This window comes from Cherax quadricarinatus, chromosome 28 (assembly GCF_038502225.1).
Source record: "Cherax quadricarinatus isolate ZL_2023a chromosome 28, ASM3850222v1, whole genome shotgun sequence".
Classification (NCBI taxonomy): Eukaryota; Metazoa; Arthropoda; class Malacostraca; order Decapoda; family Parastacidae; genus Cherax; species Cherax quadricarinatus.
Window position 1 is genome coordinate 17,134,326 of NC_091319.1, and position 18,319 is coordinate 17,152,644.

Here is an 18,319-nt window from a genome sequence, read left to right on the forward strand (position 1 = left end):
ACCCTTTCAGGGTCCAAGGCCCAAATCTGGAGTCACGCACCAGTGTCCAAGAATTTAAAAAAAAAAAAAATTATTTTTTCTTATGAAATCGTAGAGAATCTTTTTGTGAAGGTAATAAAACAAAAAGTACGAAATTTGGTGGAAAATTGACGAAATTATGCTCTCGCGAATTTTGATGTGTCAGCGATATTTACGAATCGGCGATTTTGCCGACTGACTCCCATTTTAGGCCAATTACATTATTCCAATCAACCAAATTCTTAGCAATTTCACTAGTATTACTTCTATTCAATCGATTGAGCACAAGAAATCGCCAAGTCAACTGTTTCAACTACAAAATAAAGTGATCGGAAATTGTTAATTTGGCCAATTTAACACAAAGTTCAAAATATTCCAATTTCAAAATAGGGTACAGAATGAACAATGTAGGCATTCCTGGCACTAAACTAACATTTCCTCTGTTCATTAGTTATGTTTTGAGGCTTTACAAATAAATTCCATTTTGATTTTTTATTCACATAATGAATTTTTATTCACACCAAAAAATAGAAGATTTACTCTTATGCAATACTGTAATAATTGTATAAATATCATCACCATATTTGTGAATGTATATTAGACCCACCAGCTGACGTGTATTAGATGTGTGAGGTCGTTTATTTACTCTTGAATATCGGCAAAAATTTAACATTTCCGCTACTTTGAGCTCAGTTTCAAGCCATTTCCAATGCTAAAACCAATCAAAATCATCTCTATTTCTGTAATATGTCTTCCATTCTATCAAATGAGACCAAGAAATAGCAAATACAACTATAAAAAACATACGAAAAACACTGCAAAGTTGCTGTTTTAATCGAAAAATCACGATTTCATTTTTTTTCTCTCATTATACACAGTGTGCTGCAGGATCTGTTTTATGTGGTGCACACATACCACATAGATGTATTCTCTCATATCTAGGCCCAAATGTACCACTCACAGTTTATCAGAGTGAGCTGAGCTCATGGCGTAGATCTACGGTTTGGACCCTGAACGTAAAGCCGTAGATCTACGGGACGGACCCTGAAAGGGTTAAAATCACTAAGAGTGTCTTAATAGTCTTGAAGATGTCACATTAATAATAACAATAAAAATCACTAAGGAGCATTAAATATCGTATAAAATGTTATTATAGACAATTTGCTTAATCCATCTTAATACACCCCACAGTAGAATAAATTAAACACGAGATGCAGCAGCCAGGCAAATTGTAGGACCTGTGGCAGCCGGGCAACTTGTAGGACCTGTGGCAGCCGGGCAACTTGTAGGACCTGTGGCAGCCGGGCAACTTGTAGGACCTGTGGCAGCCGGGCAACTTGTAGGACCTGTGGCAGCCGGGCAACTTGTAGGACCTGTGGCAGCCGGGCAACTTGTAGGACCTGTGGCAGCCGGGCAACTTGTAGGACCTGTGGCAGCCGGGCAACTTGTAGGACCTGTGGCAGCCGGGCAACTTGTAGGACCTGTGGCAGCCGGGCAACTTGTAGGACCTGTGGCAGCCGGGCAACTTGTAGGACCTGTGGCAGCCGGGCAACTTGTAGGACCTGTGGCAGCCGGGCAACTTGTAGGACCTGTGGCAGCCGGGCAACTTGTAGGACCTGTGGCAGCCGGGCAACTTGTAGGACCTGTGGCAGCCGGGCAACTTGTAGGACCTGTGGCAGCCGGGCAACTTGTAGGACCTGTGGCAGCCGGGCAACTTGTAGGACCTGTGGCAGCCGGGCAACTTGTAGGACCTGTGGCAGCCGGGCAACTTGTAGGACCTGTGGCAGCCAGCCGGGCAACTTGTAGGACCTGTGGCAGCCGGGCAACTTGTAGGACCTGTGGCAGCCGGGCAACTTGTAGGACCTGTGGCAGCCGGGCAACTTGTAGGACCTGTGGCAGCCGGGCAACTTGTAGGACCTGTGGCAGCCGGGCAACTTGTAGGACCTGTGGCAGCCGGGCAACTTGTAGGACCTGTGGCAGCCGGGCAACTTGTAGGACCTGTGGCAGCCGGGCAACTTGTAGGACCTGTGGCAGCCGGGCAACTTGTAGGACCTGTGGCAGCCGGGCAACTTGTAGGACCTGTGGCAGCCGGGCAACTTGTAGGACCTGTGGCAGCCGGGCAACTTGTAGGACCTGTGGCAGCCGGGCAACTTGTAGGACCTGTGGCAGCCGGGCAACTTGTAGGACCTGTGGCAGCCGGGCAACTTGTAGGACCTGTGGCAGCCGGGCAACTTGTAGGACCTGTGGCAGCCGGGCAACTTGTAGGACCTGTGGCAGCCGGGCAACTTGTAGGACCTGTGGCAGCCGGGCAACTTGTAGGACCTGTGGCAGCCGGGCAACTTGTAGGACCTGTGGCAGCCGGGCAACTTGTAGGACCTGTGGCAGCCGGGCAACTTGTAGGACCTGTGGCAGCCGGGCAACTTGTAGGACCTGTGGCAGCCGGGCAACTTGTAGGACCTGTGGCAGCCGGGCAACAAGAAGGAACTGAGGCAGCCGGGCAACTAGAAGCAACTGTGGCAGCCGGGCAACTTGTAGGACCTGGGGCAGCCGCGCAACTTGTAGGACCTGTGGCAGCCGGGCAACTTGTAGGACCTGTGGCAGCCGGGCAACTTGTAGGACCTGTGGCAGCCGGGCAACTTGTAGGACCTGTGGCAGCCAGGCAACTTGTAGGACCTGTGGCAGCCGGGCAACTTGTAGGACCTGTGGCAGCCGGGCAACTTGTAGGACCTGTGGCAGCTGGGCAACTTGTAGGACCTGTGGCAGCCAGGCAACTTGTAGGACCTGTGGCAGCCAGGCAACTTGTAGGACCTGTGGCAGCCAGGCAACTTTTAGGACCTGTGACAGCCAGGCAACTTGTAGGACCTGTGGCAGCCAGGCAACTTGTAGGACCTGTGGCAGCCAGGCAACTTGTAGGACCTGTGGCAGCCAGGCAACTTGTAGGACTTTATGAAAACCAGACGCGTTCATCTGGTTTGTTTGCATTCGAGAACGACCCCTCCCCAGCCTTCCTTCCCCTATAGATTTAGATGCTTTCCATGTCATTCTACTGTGATCCCTTCTCTCTAAATGACCCCCCCCCCCACACACTGTTTTAACAAGTCAGTCGTCTCCCAACCGAAGCATTTAAATATTACATGGGTTTCAAACTGTGGTAGGCCATGAAACCCAAATGCAGAATGCAACATCTTACATACGAACCTTGTCTTTGCAATACTTTTTTCCCCGTTGACTGCAGAGTGAGCAGTTTCCTCCATAACACTATTGGGAGTCATTCATTCCCATCACCAGTCAATTACAATTACCCGTTTTTTCAGTGGAAGATGGGTTTACAAATTAGACAGGGGCAAGCTACACATTTCAGTAGAATATACAGCACTGCCCATACAACTGTCAAATTTTTAGCTGCAACTGGAGCCAATGATACTAATGTTGCTCTACAGTCATCTGAATCACTAATTGTAGTAGCTTTTCTTAATGCACAGCATGGATTAGCATTTTATTCTATGAGCAGACTGCACTCAAACAAACTAGTCTAATTTGTAAAACGGCAATGGGGAGGAAACTTTATAAGCTATGATTTGAGAATATACTGTATGTTGCAATCTGCAAAGCAAAACATCACTCCCAGTTTAAAAAGAGCAATTTCAGATTTTGTGCTGTTCATAAGTAGAGGATAAACTAAGTTTTTAGAGCAACAAGGCAGAACAAAGCTCATCTTCCTCTGCCCCCACACCCTTCTGTATAATACATGCACAATACAGTGGAACCTCTACTTACGAGTGCGTCCATGTGCGAGTTTTTCCAGATACGAGCAGCTGCTCGGTCGATTTTTTGCTTCCAGACGCGAGCAAAATTTCCAGATGCGAGTGGGCCTCAAGGGAGGTTAATTGACCCTGGTGAGGGGGCTCTTGCTCTTTATCTAGGGAATTGGATCTCAGTTGTTTGTTGGACTATCTTATTGAAACTTGGGCAATGTATGATGAAAAGATGCTTCTTAACGTACACCAAAAATGAAAGAAATCGGACCGTAAATAACGGAGTTAACTTCTCAGCCATTAGCCTCCCCTTAGCGGTACATTTTTGTATGGTTTTTATAGTTGTATTTTCGTTTTATTTTGTCTCATGTGATAGAATGGAAGATATACTACAAAACTAAATATGATTTTAATTGGTTTCATGATGAAAAGTAACTTGAAGTTGAGCTCAAAATAGCAGAAATGTTCGATTCTTTGGCGACATTAGTGGTTGACATGAGGTAGCAGTGGCAGACATGAAGCTGCAATGGCAGACAACATGAAGCAACAGTGGCAGACATCATGAGGCAGCAGTGGCAGACAACATGAGGTAGCAGTGGCTAAGTGTAGCATTAAGAGTGTAGCAATTAAGTGAAGCCTTAAGAGTGTAGCACTTATATGTCACTGACTTTTTTGGGTTATCCTAGGCTCTACATATGTAGTCAGAAGCAGGAATGGCCGCTGTGGTGGCCCTATAAACCCCAACAATGGCTGCTGTCACCATCACTAGCCACATACCTAATGACATGTACTTTATTCATTCTAGTGTATATATCATGTTTCTATGTTATTAATATTGTTTATTAGGTCATACTACATGAATTGATACATAAATAAGCTGTCGAGTTGATATTAGGGAAATTATTGAAGTATTTTCTCGTGCCTGGAATTCCACCGGAACGAATTAATTACATTTCAATTTAAATGAGGAAAACTGACTCTGCAAACTAGCAAATCCAGTTGTGAGCAAGGTCATGGAACGGATTAAACTCGTAAGTAGAGATTCCGCTGTATTTACAAAGTGATGATGATCACGTGGGAAATAAAACTAATATGACAGGCAATTAAAAGAGTGGTACAGGACAAATCATATTGAAGCACAACCCAGCTGCAGTACAGTGTAAAGTAATTAAAGTGATCATGTCTAGATAAATGGGCAATTGGTTTGACAAAGAGGAATAAAGGGGAACAACTTGACAAATTAAACTACGGAAATTAAAGTTGGGCATTATAACTAAAATTAACAGCAATTACTGCTGTTTAATCTGCAGTTCAATATTACATTTACAGTAAATTTCCTTTTACATGAAGTGGCTTTTCCATTCAATGCCATTATCCATACATTTTAAGGTCCAGTGTGAATTTCATTTCTTACTATTTAATAGAAGCTTATTTTCTTGCCACAAAAGTAAACTGGATACAAATGAGTTACTGCCAGCAATATTAGACACTGAAGAAAGTTATAGAAGTGTTCAATGTTGACCAAGCCATTACTTTCAACTACACAAGTTGTTCTACAATGCACCCTTTACGAGACCACAAACTAGACAAGTTACATGGCATACTAACATTTAAACTAAAATGATTGTCACTGAAGTTACAAACATGGACATGGAACAACCAAATTTCATTATGCACATCAATATTTGCTAAGAAACTTCTCTACCACACTAATATTTTAAGCAAGTTGACAAACTGCTTCTCCCAAATGTAGCAAATACAAACACAATGCTTACAAGTTTTCCTTCACAAAAGACTCCATTTTAGATTTGTCATTAGGTCCATCATAAACAACTGAAGCAGGTTCAAACTTGTTCTGCAAGTGCTTTGGTCGGAATAGCACCATGACATTATTATGCCCATACTTTTCATTAACTTCGGCTTTTACAGAGTGAGCGAAACGGACTGTTTCACGTAGTTTATCTGCAGCCTTGAGGAATGCCTCTGGAATAAGAAATCAGAATTAAGACTTTATGGTTAGCTTAAAATTAATCTATCCAGTCATACAGCTTATCAAAACTTTGGTGTGTAGGCTCACTGTAGCACTACATTTACATGTTTAGAGAGTTACAGGGAATGATTTTAAATTCTTCTGGAGTAATTAAAACAGTAGTTACTTCATAAGAAAGTTTATAAGAAAATATGTACAAAAATTTGCTACATCCTGAAGTGCAAGAACTGTTAATGGTGACATTTTCATTACCAGAATTACATTACACAATTCCGATTTCTGTCAATTTTCTAATACAAAACTGCCTGGAATAAAGCTGGTTTTAAAAATGTTCAAACCATTACCAGAAACTATTTATTGGGGAAACTATAAACAGCAAACATTTACCAAAATAACTGATGGCAGCAATGACTAAAACCCACTCAAGTGCTGGAAATTAATAACCTCATTCAATCACCTGATTTCCTAAACTAAAAATTAAAAATTTTAATTAATACACTCAATAACCAAACCTGTCAGAATTAGAGAAATGTATCTTCACTTTGCTCCATCTTGACAAGTACAAAACTGATTACCCAAACCTTCCTTATCACCAAAAACATTACCACTTTAATGAAATTACAGTGAGGCTCAATTATCAATGAATAGTCATAGCATAGCCATCAGTAACACTGGCAGAATTTAACACTCAAAACTAGTGTCAGCATAGTTGCTGATCCCCTTATATGTGTTATATAGATTAGCTGAGTATCATAGTACCATCCATGTGCTTTATATAGAAGCTCCCTAGGCCTGTGACTGTATGACGTCACGGGGTACAGCTTGAGGCAGCGAGACAAGCTGCCTCGCTCTTACTCGGCGTATAGACATCCAGGCAGTAACATGGCAGGCTGGGCCCATCCCTTCCTTACCACAGTCTGACAATATATATCGTTACCATCCAACAAGTGAGTTTACCTTATCCATCATTCTCCTACCGAACCCCATACGACACTAGTGTCTCTTTCAAAAAAAAAAAAAAAAAAAAATATATAATCAAAGCCTCAACAATAAGCAGCTCTTTAAAATAGAAAAGATTAACTAAATAGCAAGGCTAATCAACAGCATACTCTCAGCCATTGACAAAGCATAACTGAAAATAAGGTAAGATTGAGCTTAGCACCCAAAACTTTCAGGCATACAAGAACTTAAAAAACCAAGTAAATTCACAAAAATTACTAAACTCAAGAAACCTCTCACTCAATGATTAACCCTTTGACTGTTTCGGCTGTATATATACGTCTCACGAGCCAGTGTTTCGGACGTATATACACTCAATTCTAGAGGCTTCAAATCAAGCAGGAGAAAGCTGGTGGACGAACATGCGAGAGAATGGGTCTGTGTGGTCAGTGTGCACTGTATAAAAAAAATCCTGCAGCACGCAGTGCAAAACGAGAAAAAAACTCCGTATTTCTGGATTAAAACGCCGACTTTGTGGTGTATTTTCGTATAGTAGTTATGGTTGTATTCTCATTTTCTTGGTTTCATTTGATAGAATTGAAAACATATTGCAGAAATAGAGATGATTTCGGTTTCATAATGAAAACAACCTTGGTATTGAGTTCAAAGTAGCAGAAATGCTCAATTTTTACCAATGTTCAAGAGTAAGCAAATCACACCACATGCCCAATACACGTCAACTGAGGAGTCTAACATTCTTTCACTAGTGCACAGATATTATTTATACCATTTTTAAAATAATGCAGTAGTCTGCATAACAGTAAATCTTCTATTTTTTGTGTAAATAAAAAATCAAAATAGAAAACAAATGTAATATAAGAGGGGCCTGGAGAGGTGACTATTTAACTGAGGATATGTTATTTTAGTGCCAAGAATGTCTGCATCGTTTATTCTGGACCCTATTTTGAAATTGGCATCTTTTTTAATTTGCATGAAACTGGCCAAATTACCAATTTCTGACCACTTTATTGGGTAGCTGAAATCGGTAAATGGGCGGTTTCTTGTACTCAATTGATAGAAAAAATTGAGTTCTAAAGAAATAGCTACAAGTTTGGTCGACTGGAACAATGGAATTGGCTGAAAATAGGGCTCAAAGTCGGCGAAATCGCCAATGCGTATATATCACCAAGATTGCTAACTTCGCGGAGCGTAATTCCACAAATTTTCAATCAAATTTCGTACTTTTGGTGTCATTACCATTGGGAAAAGATTCTCTATCATTTCACAAGAATTTTTCTTTGTCCAAAAATTTTGCAACATAAAATGACAGTTTCAGAAATGGGCTTGCAACAGTCAAAAGGTTAATAAGTACATCTATAATCAAACCTTCCTAATAAAATCCCTACTGATTACACCCATGTTAGGGTGTACCTCTGATTATCTAGCTATTGATAGCAAATTCTCCAGAGGAAACAAACCATTCACTAAAAAACATGGGAAACAAGGCTAACATTCATTTATAGTGTACAAGAAAGCTGCTCATTTCCTGTCACCACTGCAGCACTGTTCATAGCGATAGAAATCAAAAATTTTCCAAACAAGCTAGTAATGCTTGACAATCTAGTCATCTCTGAAAAATTACTTTCCACCAGTCTAACTGGCTTTATCTAATGCCTACACAAATGTTACCTTGCTCACATCAAGATATCAAAGCCATAAAAACTACTTTTCTCTCCAGTAACGGTCTGCAGAGTGCTGAAGCCCCTGGCACTAAACCGTTTAGCCGCTCCTTCCAACCCCTCATGGGATGACCCGTAAGCCTCCTTCAGTCTACCCCATTTTCATAAGTCATGCTATTTGCTCCTTCCTCTCAAAAATGCCTAGAACTCAAAATCTTATTAGGACTTATCAGAAGGGGGACTACCAAATCCACTTAATTGGCATTTCATTACATCTTTTTGCACACACACTCCACCAAGCGTGCAACAAATTTTAATAGGTACTTGCCTTTCAGTTTGGAATCTCCTCCAAAATATACAACACTAACATCAGGAGCAGCAAGGAAAGCCTCTGCCATTTCAACAGACGTAAGCTCCTTCGATGCTGGGCCAACCTGTGACCTCATGTATTTGACAATGCCATCTGGAAATTTGAAATATTTTTAGATTTTGCTTTTAAGTTGAATAAAAAAAATTAATGTCAAAGATATTACAGAAATGTAAATAAAATTATACTTACTAGCTTCTCTAGGTCCATTATAGTCAGAGGAAAGGTCTCCACCCTTAAAAATTTTTAAGGTTGGGTATCCTGAAACTCCATACTTTCCACAGGTATCCTTTCCATCTTCAGTACAGTCCACCTAAGGAAAATTTAGATTTCAGGCATATTAAAAAATTAAGGACAGCAAAGAAAAATAGCAAGAAAAATGTCTAATGCAGTAAATGTTTATTACAAATTCTTACCATTTAGTATGTTACTGGAGAATTACTACAGAAGTATGGCAATACTTTTTAACAGGTTAATTCCAACTGCTATCCATGTGAAATATTTATAATATAAAAGTAACACTGGCACAAATATGTAGTTAAATTCCTGTTTAGATGTATAGTAACTAGTAATAAATTTCAAGATATAAAAATTAAAAAATTCATATATTTCCCTACAATATACTTGCGCATCAAAACATTTGCGAAGACTACAGTACAGTACAGACTCTCCTCACTTAACGATGCAGTTCCATTACCGAGTCCATGTCGCTTGTAGATTTCATGATTAACATTTTTCCTACACTTATAAGCTCTAGCTATGCCAATTAAAGCAGAACCAATTTTCAGGAAACCACATTTTATGTTGGTTCAAATATACAAATAAAATTAACTATACAGTAGGGCCCCGCTTTACAGTTTTGCCTTACGGTGTTCTAAAAACGCAATTTCAAATTACGACCAAAACTTGCTATACAGCAACACGTCTTTCTTGTATGGCATGCCTCACCCGGTTTGTTTACATTCTCTGAGCACATTTCTCTGTCTGGAAACTTTCCAAAATTTCAAGTGTTTTAAAGTTATTGCCTATTTCATAGGTACAGCGGAACCTTGACTTACGAGTGTCCCAACTCATGAGTTTTTTGAGATACCAGCCATCCCTGGGTCGATTTTTTGTTCTGAGTTACGAGCCAGCTCCTCCCCTCCCTCTTCCCCCTCAACCCAAAACCTGGACACCTCGCTCGTTTAACAATTTCATGCTTTAATTCCATGGAAATCATTCTTTTTATCTCAGCAATAATAATATATTGGTCAAGTCGCCCAGCGGGTCGGGCAAAGTCGCCCAGCGGGTCGGGCCAAGTCGCCCAGCGGGTCGGGCCAAGTCGCCCAGCGGGTCGGGCCAAGTCGCCCAGCGGGTCGGGCCAAGTCGCCCAGCGGGTCGGGCCAAGTCGCCCAGCGGGTCGGGCCAAGTCGCCCAGCGGGTCGGGCCAAGTCGCCCAGCGGGTCGGGCCAAGTCGCCCAGCGGGTCGGGCCAAGTCGCCCAGCGGGTCGGGCCAAGTCGCCCAGCGGGTCGGGCCAAGTCGCCCAGCGGGTCGGGCCAAGTCGCCCAGCGGGTCGGGCCAAGTCGCCCAGCGGGTCGGGCCAAGTCGCCCAGCGGGTCGGGCCAAGTCGCCCAGCGGGTCGGGCCAAGTCGCCCAGCGGGTCGGGTCAAGTCGCCCAGCGGGTCGGGTCAAGTCACTCGGCAAGCCAGTCAAGTCACTCGGCAAGTTTACCTGGAGAGAGTTCCGGGGGTCAAAGCCCCAGCGGCCTGGTCTGTGACCAGGCCTCCTGGTGGATCAGAGTCTGATCAACCAGGCTGTTACTGTTGGCTGCACGCAAACCAACGTACGAGCCACAGCCCGGCTGGTTAGGAACTGACTTTAGTTTTTTGCTTTCGTAGCGAGTGATTTTCGTGTGCAAGTTTGGTACTAGTCCCTCTAGGATTTTCCAGGTGTATATAATCATGTATCTCTCCCGCCTGCGTTCCAGGGAATACAGGTTCAGGAACCTCAAGCGCTCCCAGTAACTGAGGTGTTTTATCTCCGTTATGCGCGCCGTGAAGGTTCTCTGTACATTTTCTAGGTCAGCAATTTCACCTGCCTTGAAAGGTGCTGTTAGTGTGCAGCAATATTCCAGCCTAGATAGAACAAGTGACCTGAAGAGTGTCATCATGGGCTTGGCATCCTAGTTTTGAAGGTTCTCATTATCCATCCTGTCATTTTTCTAGCAGATGCGATTGATACAATGTTATGGTCCTTGAAAGTGAGATCCTCCGACATGATCACTCCCAGGTCTTTGACATTGGTGTTTCGCTCTATTTTGTGGCCAGAATTTGTTTTGTACTCTGATGAAGATTTAATTTCCTCGTGTTTGCCATATCTGAGTAATTGAAATTTCTCATCGTTGAACTTCACATTGTTTTCTGCAGCCCACTGAAAGATTTGGTTGATGTCCACCTGGAGCCTTGCAGTGTCTGCAATGGAAGACACTGTCATGCAGATTTGGGTGTCACTCAGCAAGTCAGTCAAGTCACACAAACTCACGTTAACCTCTTTCTGTGTACAAGTAACACTTCAGTTACGGTTACAGGTTCTCTTGTCTAACATCTTTGTTAATACATAAGTGCTTATACCTCTTCGCGCCACTTTCAGCAACACTATTATGGCTACTGGGTGTCATGACTGCTTGGCAGATACAAGATATAGTAATTAAAATATCATAACAATTGACAAACGCAGCTGCCTTGTAGCAGAGAAAGACTGGACATGTATGAATTATGAATGCTGGAATGGTGAGGGGGGGGATGGGGGTCCAGGAGTGGTAGAGGATGGCTCCCCAGCTGCTCAACAAGGCAGCTGCTTGAGCGTTTTTTTTTCTTGCCACAAACTGAACCATGTTAAATTAATTATACGACGTGTTACATAAAATTGTGCAGGAATTCTTCAGTGGCGGTCTACTGTATTATAATAACGATAGAGCTGCAGTTCCGTAAATTAATAATAATAATAATAATGCATAATACGTATGTAATAATAATTCAGATTGCTTCTGCTAGTTGGTACAGCTGGTAAGCAGTAAACGTGTTTACATCCCTGTTCTCTCGTGCTTGTTTGCATTTTTTTTTTTTTTTTTTTAGACAGTTTGCCAAATTTCTTTTTTCTAAACATGGGTCCTATGATCTACTGCAGTTAACCTCAAAAATACTCAGTTTTCTCTTACAGTAAGAACATGGGAAGATAGTACTATAGTCAAATTGGGACGGAAATGGCAGACGCTTCTGCTCTCAGTAGTAGTAACCAGTTACCAGTAACCAGTGTACCAGTAGATGACTCACTACCAACCGTCTCTGCCTGAGTCACTGTCTGTATTCATATTGCCGCTGACCTCGGCAGTATTTCAAAGACCCCACATATGGGTACTGTGGGCGGTCAGTTATACGAGAGTGAGCAAGGAGGCAGGTCGCAGCTGTTTGGGCGCTACCCACATTATCCGTAATATACGTACTTCCAGCCTACGTGAGTATTTACTTTACCCTATCCACGTGTTCGAAACCCCACATGATAAATGGTGGCAGCGGTGGGATTCGAACCCACGCCTCCAAAGAGACTGGTGATGACTGACGCCTCCTACACTCACTGTTGTCGGAAGAAATGCGCTTTCTCGGTGAACTCGCATAACTGGCTTTATCGTTGGCGCTCAGCTACAATCTTGACCAATTACGTGAGCCAAAACAGTTCTAGGACCCGGTACAAGGGTGCAAACAACCACAGGTAGATGAGGTGGGTGGCTGGTGGTGGGTGAGTGAAGGGAGAGTGTATAGCTGTGGGTGAGGTGGTGACTCGCTGGCGCTCTGGCGTGCACTCCACTCACTACCCACGAAGGTGGCTGATAAGCCACTATGCCACAGGGATGGTGAAGACCACTCTTAGCATCCAACTGGGAGCACAAAGCGATATATGAAACAATACTTCAGAGGAACTTCCAGAGGAACTTGCGTGGCTTACTTCTCTCTCTCAGCTGGGTTAGAAGCTGGGTTGGCTGACTGGCTTAACCCACGAGAATGGCTGACTGGAAGACGGGTAATGATGCACACAGCACGGAGGAGCAGGTGGATGACAGGAGACAGGCTGGATGGCAGGCTGACTGGCGTTCACTTCCACAGTCTGGCTTACTGACTGGCTTAATTGCAAAATCCGGGTCAACCCCTCGGAGATTGAAGCAATTAGCACACGAACTAAGCCAGGAAGCTTGAAAAACTTCTGCAACAGGCTTGCAGGCTGGAGCGTGGAGGTTGTGAGGGGAGTGAGTAGCTGGAGTGGGTGAGACGGTTCACCTTTTGACCCGCCGGCTACTCACAAACAGTCTTCTAACGTCTTGAAATACCCTTAAAAAAGCTTAAATCCATGCTCACACCGGTGCCACCATTTATCAGCAGATATTGTGAGTTAGTTCCTATTGCAGATAAGACTGCCGAGACAGTAGCTAAAACGTTTAAAGAACGCATTATCTGCAGGCATACCACCCCTAAGTCCCTAGTAACAGATAATGGAGGTGAATTCTGTAATGAGATTCTTGAAAATTTGTGCACCTTGTACAAGATCTCTAAATCCACCATTGTTCCTCATCATCCTGCCAGCAATGGGTTAGCGGAACGAACCAATAAGAAAGTACTTTATGTCTTGAGAGCCACTATCAATCCCAACAGTGAAACTTGGGATGAAGTTATACCTGATGTGCAGTGTGCTATAAATTCTGCTTACAATGTTTCTATAGGCGACACTCCACATTATGCATTGTATGGTGTAGATAAACGTTTGCCTTATGAGTTGTTATATTCTAATCCGAAACCAAATTACAACCCTGATGATTTCATAGCAACTCGTACCAGCTTAGCTCAAAGTGTTTTTAGAAGAATCCGTGAAACACTTCATAAATCAACAGCAGAATTTACAAGAGTCGCAAACACTCGAGCAAAGCCATCCAAAATCAAAGTAGGTTCAAGAGTTATGCTGATTAACTTTAACAAAACGTCTGCAATGCCAAAGGTTGATCAAAAGTTTGTTGGTCCTTATCGAGTAGTTGAACATATCACTGGTAATAAGTATAAGGTTAGAGAAATTAGTACTGGTCAGTATAAAGAATCGCATTTAGATCACATGAAGTTAGTATGTGATGATGATGATGTTCCAACCCAGACTAATGTGACAGACTGACAATCTTCCTGATCCTGTACTCTCTTCCTCTGATACTCAGTCAGACGATCAACCTGAATGTCGTTATTCCCTACGTACACGACAGGTATTGAGAAATCCTCAAGTATCATTTGTAACTTCTAATTCAGATTTGCCTCAAATACAGCATGAGTTAGCCAATGCAACAGAGTTTGATCCTCCCAGAGATGACACCCATTCTGCATATGTCAATCTTACCCTAGCAGAGTTGGGGTTAAATGTAAATAACCTGTATAGAAGAATAATTACAGTATCAACTTATCAGTATTCAAGAATTTTTTTTTTGTGTTCATGTTCTCTCTGCATTCTGAGAGTTAACAGTCTAGATTTGAGTGCACCAAATCTGCCTTTCTGTTAAACACTTCTTTCTTTGTATATATTCTTCCTCAGAATCCGTAGATCACATGAATACAGATCGATCGATCAAATTTTTTTTTATCACTTCTTTTGTGTAATCTTAACGTTGAGTTTCATTCGTTGAGTTTCATTCAATGAGTTTCATTCGTTGAGTTTCATTCAATGAGTTTCATTCAATGAGTTTCATTCGTTGAGTTTCATTCAATGAGTTTCATTCAATGAGTTTCATTCAATGAGTTTCATTCAATGAGTTTCATTCAATGAGTTTCATTCAATGAGTTTCATTCAATGAGTTTCATTCAATGAGTTTCATTCAATGAGTTTCATTCAATGAGTTTCATTCAATGAGTTTCATTCAATGAGTTTCATTCAATGAGTTTCATTCAATGAGTTTCATTCAATGAGTTTCATTCAATGAGTTTCATTCAATGAGTTTCATTCAATGAGTTTCATTCAATGAGTTTCATTCAATGAGTTTCATTCAATGAGTTTCATTCAATGAGTTTCATTCAATGAGTTTCATTCAATGAGTTTCATTCAATGAGTTTCATTCAATGAGTTTCATTCAATGAGTTTCATTCAATGAGTTTCATTCAATGAGTTTCATTCAATGAGTTTCATTCAATGAGTTTCATTCAATGAGTTTCATTCAATGAGTTTCATTCAATGAGTTTCATTCAATGAGTTTCATTCAATGAGTTTCATTCAATGAGTTTCATTCAATGAGTTTCATTCAATGAGTTTCATTCAATGAGTTTCATTCAATGAGTTTCATTCAATGAGTTTCATTCAATGAGTTTCATTCAATGAGTTTCATTCAATGAGTTTCATTCAATGAGTTTCATTCAATGAGTTTCATTCAATGAGTTTCATTCAATGAGTTTCATTCAATGAGTTTCATTCAATGAGTTTCATTCAATGAGTTTCATTCAATGAGTTTCATTCAATGAGTTTCATTCAATGAGTTTCATTCAATGAGTTTCATTCAATGAGTTTCATTCAATGAGTTTCATTCAATGAGTTTCATTCAATGAGTTTCATTCAATGAGTTTCATTCAATGAGTTTCATTCAATGAGTTTCATTCAATGAGTTTCATTCAATGAGTTTCATTCAATGAGTTTCATTCAATGAGTTTCATTCAATGAGTTTCATTCAATGAGTTTCATTCAATGAGTTTCATTCAATGAGTTTCATTCAATGAGTTTCATTCAATGAGTTTCATTCAATGAGTTTCATTCAATGAGTTTCATTCAATGAGTTTCATTCAATGAGTTTCATTCAATGAGTTTCATTCAATGAGTTTCATTCAATGAGTTTCATTCAATGAGTTTCATTCAATGAGTTTCATTCAATGAGTTTCATTCAATGAGTTTCATTCAATGAGTTTCATTCAATGAGTTTCATTCAATGAGTTTCATTCAATGAGTTTCATTCAATGAGTTTCATTCAATGAGTTTCATTCAATGAGTTTCATTCAATGAGTTTCATTCAATGAGTTTCATTCAATGAGTTTCATTCAATGAGTTTCATTCAATGAGTTTCATTCAATGAGTTTCATTCAATGAGTTTCATTCAATGAGTTTCATTCAATGAGTTTCATTCAATGAGTTTCATTCAATGAGTTTCATTCAATGAGTTTCATTCAATGAGTTTCATTCAATGAGTTTCATTCAATGAGTTTCATTCAATGAGTTTCATTCAATGAGTTTCATTCAATGAGTTTCATTCAATGAGTTTCATTCAATGAGTTTCATTCAATGAGTTTCATTCAATGAGTTTCATTCAATGAGTTTCATTCAATGAGTTTCATTCAATGAGTTTCATTCAATGAGTTTCATTCAATGAGTTTCATTCAATGAGTTTCATTCAATGAGTTTCATTCAATGAGTTTCATTCAATGAGTTTCATTCAATGAGTTTCATTCAATGAGTTTCATTCAATGAGTTTCATTCAATGAGTTTCATTCAATGAGTTTCATTCAATGAGTTTCATTCAATGAGTTTCATTCAATGAGTTTCATTCAATGAGTTTCATTCAATGAGTTTCATTCAATGAGTTTCATTCAATGAGTTTCATTCAATGAGTTTCATTCAATGAGTTTCATTCAATGAGTTTCATTCAATGAGTTTCATTCAATGAGTTTCATTCAATGAGTTTCATTCAATGAGTTTCATTCAATGAGTTTCATTCAATGAGTTTCATTCAATGAGTTTCATTCAATGAGTTTCATTCAATGAGTTTCATTCAATGAGTTTCATTCAATGAGTTTCATTCAATGAGTTTCATTCAATGAGTTTCATTCAATGAGTTTCATTCAATGAGTTTCATTCAATGAGTTTCATTCAATGAGTTTCATTCAATGAGTTTCATTCAATGAGTTTCATTCAATGAGTTTCATTCAATGAGTTTCATTCAATGAGTTTCATTCAATGAGTTTCATTCAATGAGTTTCATTCAATGAGTTTCATTCAATGAGTTTCATTCAATGAGTTTCATTCAATGAGTTTCATTCAATGAGTTTCATTCAATGAGTTTCATTCAATGAGTTTCATTCAATGAGTTTCATTCAATGAGTTTCATTCAATGAGTTTCATTCAATGAGTTTCATTCAATGAGTTTCATTCAATGAGTTTCATTCAATGAGTTTCATTCAATGAGTTTCATTCAATGAGTTTCATTCAATGAGTTTCATTCAATGAGTTTCATTCAATGAGTTTCATTCAATGAGTTTCATTCAATGAGTTTCATTCAATGAGTTTCATTCAATGAGTTTCATTCAATGAGTTTCATTCAATGAGTTTCATTCAATGAGTTTCATTCAATGAGTTTCATTCAATGAGTTTCATTCAATGAGTTTCATTCAATGAGTTTCATTCAATGAGTTTCATTCAATGAGTTTCATTCAATGAGTTTCATTCAATGAGTTTCATTCAATGAGTTTCATTCAATGAGTTTCATTCAATGAGTTTCATTCAATGAGTTTCATTCAATGAGTTTCATTCAATGAGTTTCATTCAATGAGTTTCATTCAATGAGTTTCATTCAATGAGTTTCATTCAATGAGTTTCATTCAATGAGTTTCATTCAATGAGTTTCATTCAATGAGTTTCATTCAATGAGTTTCATTCAATGAGTTTCATTCAATGAGTTTCATTCAATGAGTTTCATTCAATGAGTTTCATTCAATGAGTTTCATTCAATGAGTTTCATTCAATGAGTTTCATTCAATGAGTTTCATTCAATGAGTTTCATTCAATGAGTTTCATTCAATGAGTTTCATTCAATGAGTTTCATTCAATGAGTTTCATTCAATGAGTTTCATTCAATGAGTTTCATTCAATGAGTTTCATTCAATGAGTTTCATTCAATGAGTTTCATTCAATGAGTTTCATTCAATGAGTTTCATTCAATGAGTTTCATTCAATGAGTTTCATTCAATGAGTTTCATTCAATGAGTTTCATTCAATGAGTTTCATTCAATGAGTTTCATTCAATGACTATCATTCGATGAGTTGTGCTATATTATACCTTGTATTGCATTACAGTTTCAGTTACGTAAGCTTCCATTCCAATGTTCTACTTATGTATGTTATAATGTTCAACTGTTGTGTACTTTGACATTGTACAGAATCAGCCCAAGCCGTACACCTGCCATCTCTAGTTTGTATTAGTTGTATGTCGGGACGACATACGTTAGCGTCGCCGAGCTCTCAGTAGTAGTAACCAGTTACCAGTAACCAGCGTACCAGTAGATGACTCACTACCAACCGTCTCTGCCTGAGTCACTGTCTGTATTCATATTGCCGCTGACCTCAGCAGTATTTCAAAGACCCCCACATATGGGTACTGTGGGCGGTCAGTTATACGAGAGTGAGCAAGGAGGCAGGTCACGGCTGTTTGGGCGCTACCCACATTATCCGTAATATACGTACTTCCAGCCTACGTGAGTATTTACTTTACCCTATCCACGTGTTCGAAACCCCCACATGATACTGCCGCTGCCA

General features: G+C 40.1%; 1 protein-coding gene across 1 annotated transcript in view; it reads right to left on the reverse strand.

The window, feature by feature from the left end:
- The window catches only part of ERp60 (disulfide-isomerase A3), a 31,165-nt gene that overhangs the window by 5,664 nt on the left and 7,182 nt on the right, over positions 1-18,319 (reverse strand). Inside the window, exons 2-4 of the mRNA XM_070089437.1 lie at positions 8,941-9,061; positions 8,710-8,844; positions 5,549-5,756 (exon numbers count right to left, since the gene is read on the reverse strand). Of these exons, the coding sequence (XP_069945538.1) occupies positions 5,549-5,756; positions 8,710-8,827 (326 nt within the window). The 5' untranslated portion in view covers positions 8,828-8,844; positions 8,941-9,061. The remainder of the gene's footprint in view (positions 1-5,548; positions 5,757-8,709; positions 8,845-8,940; positions 9,062-18,319) is intronic.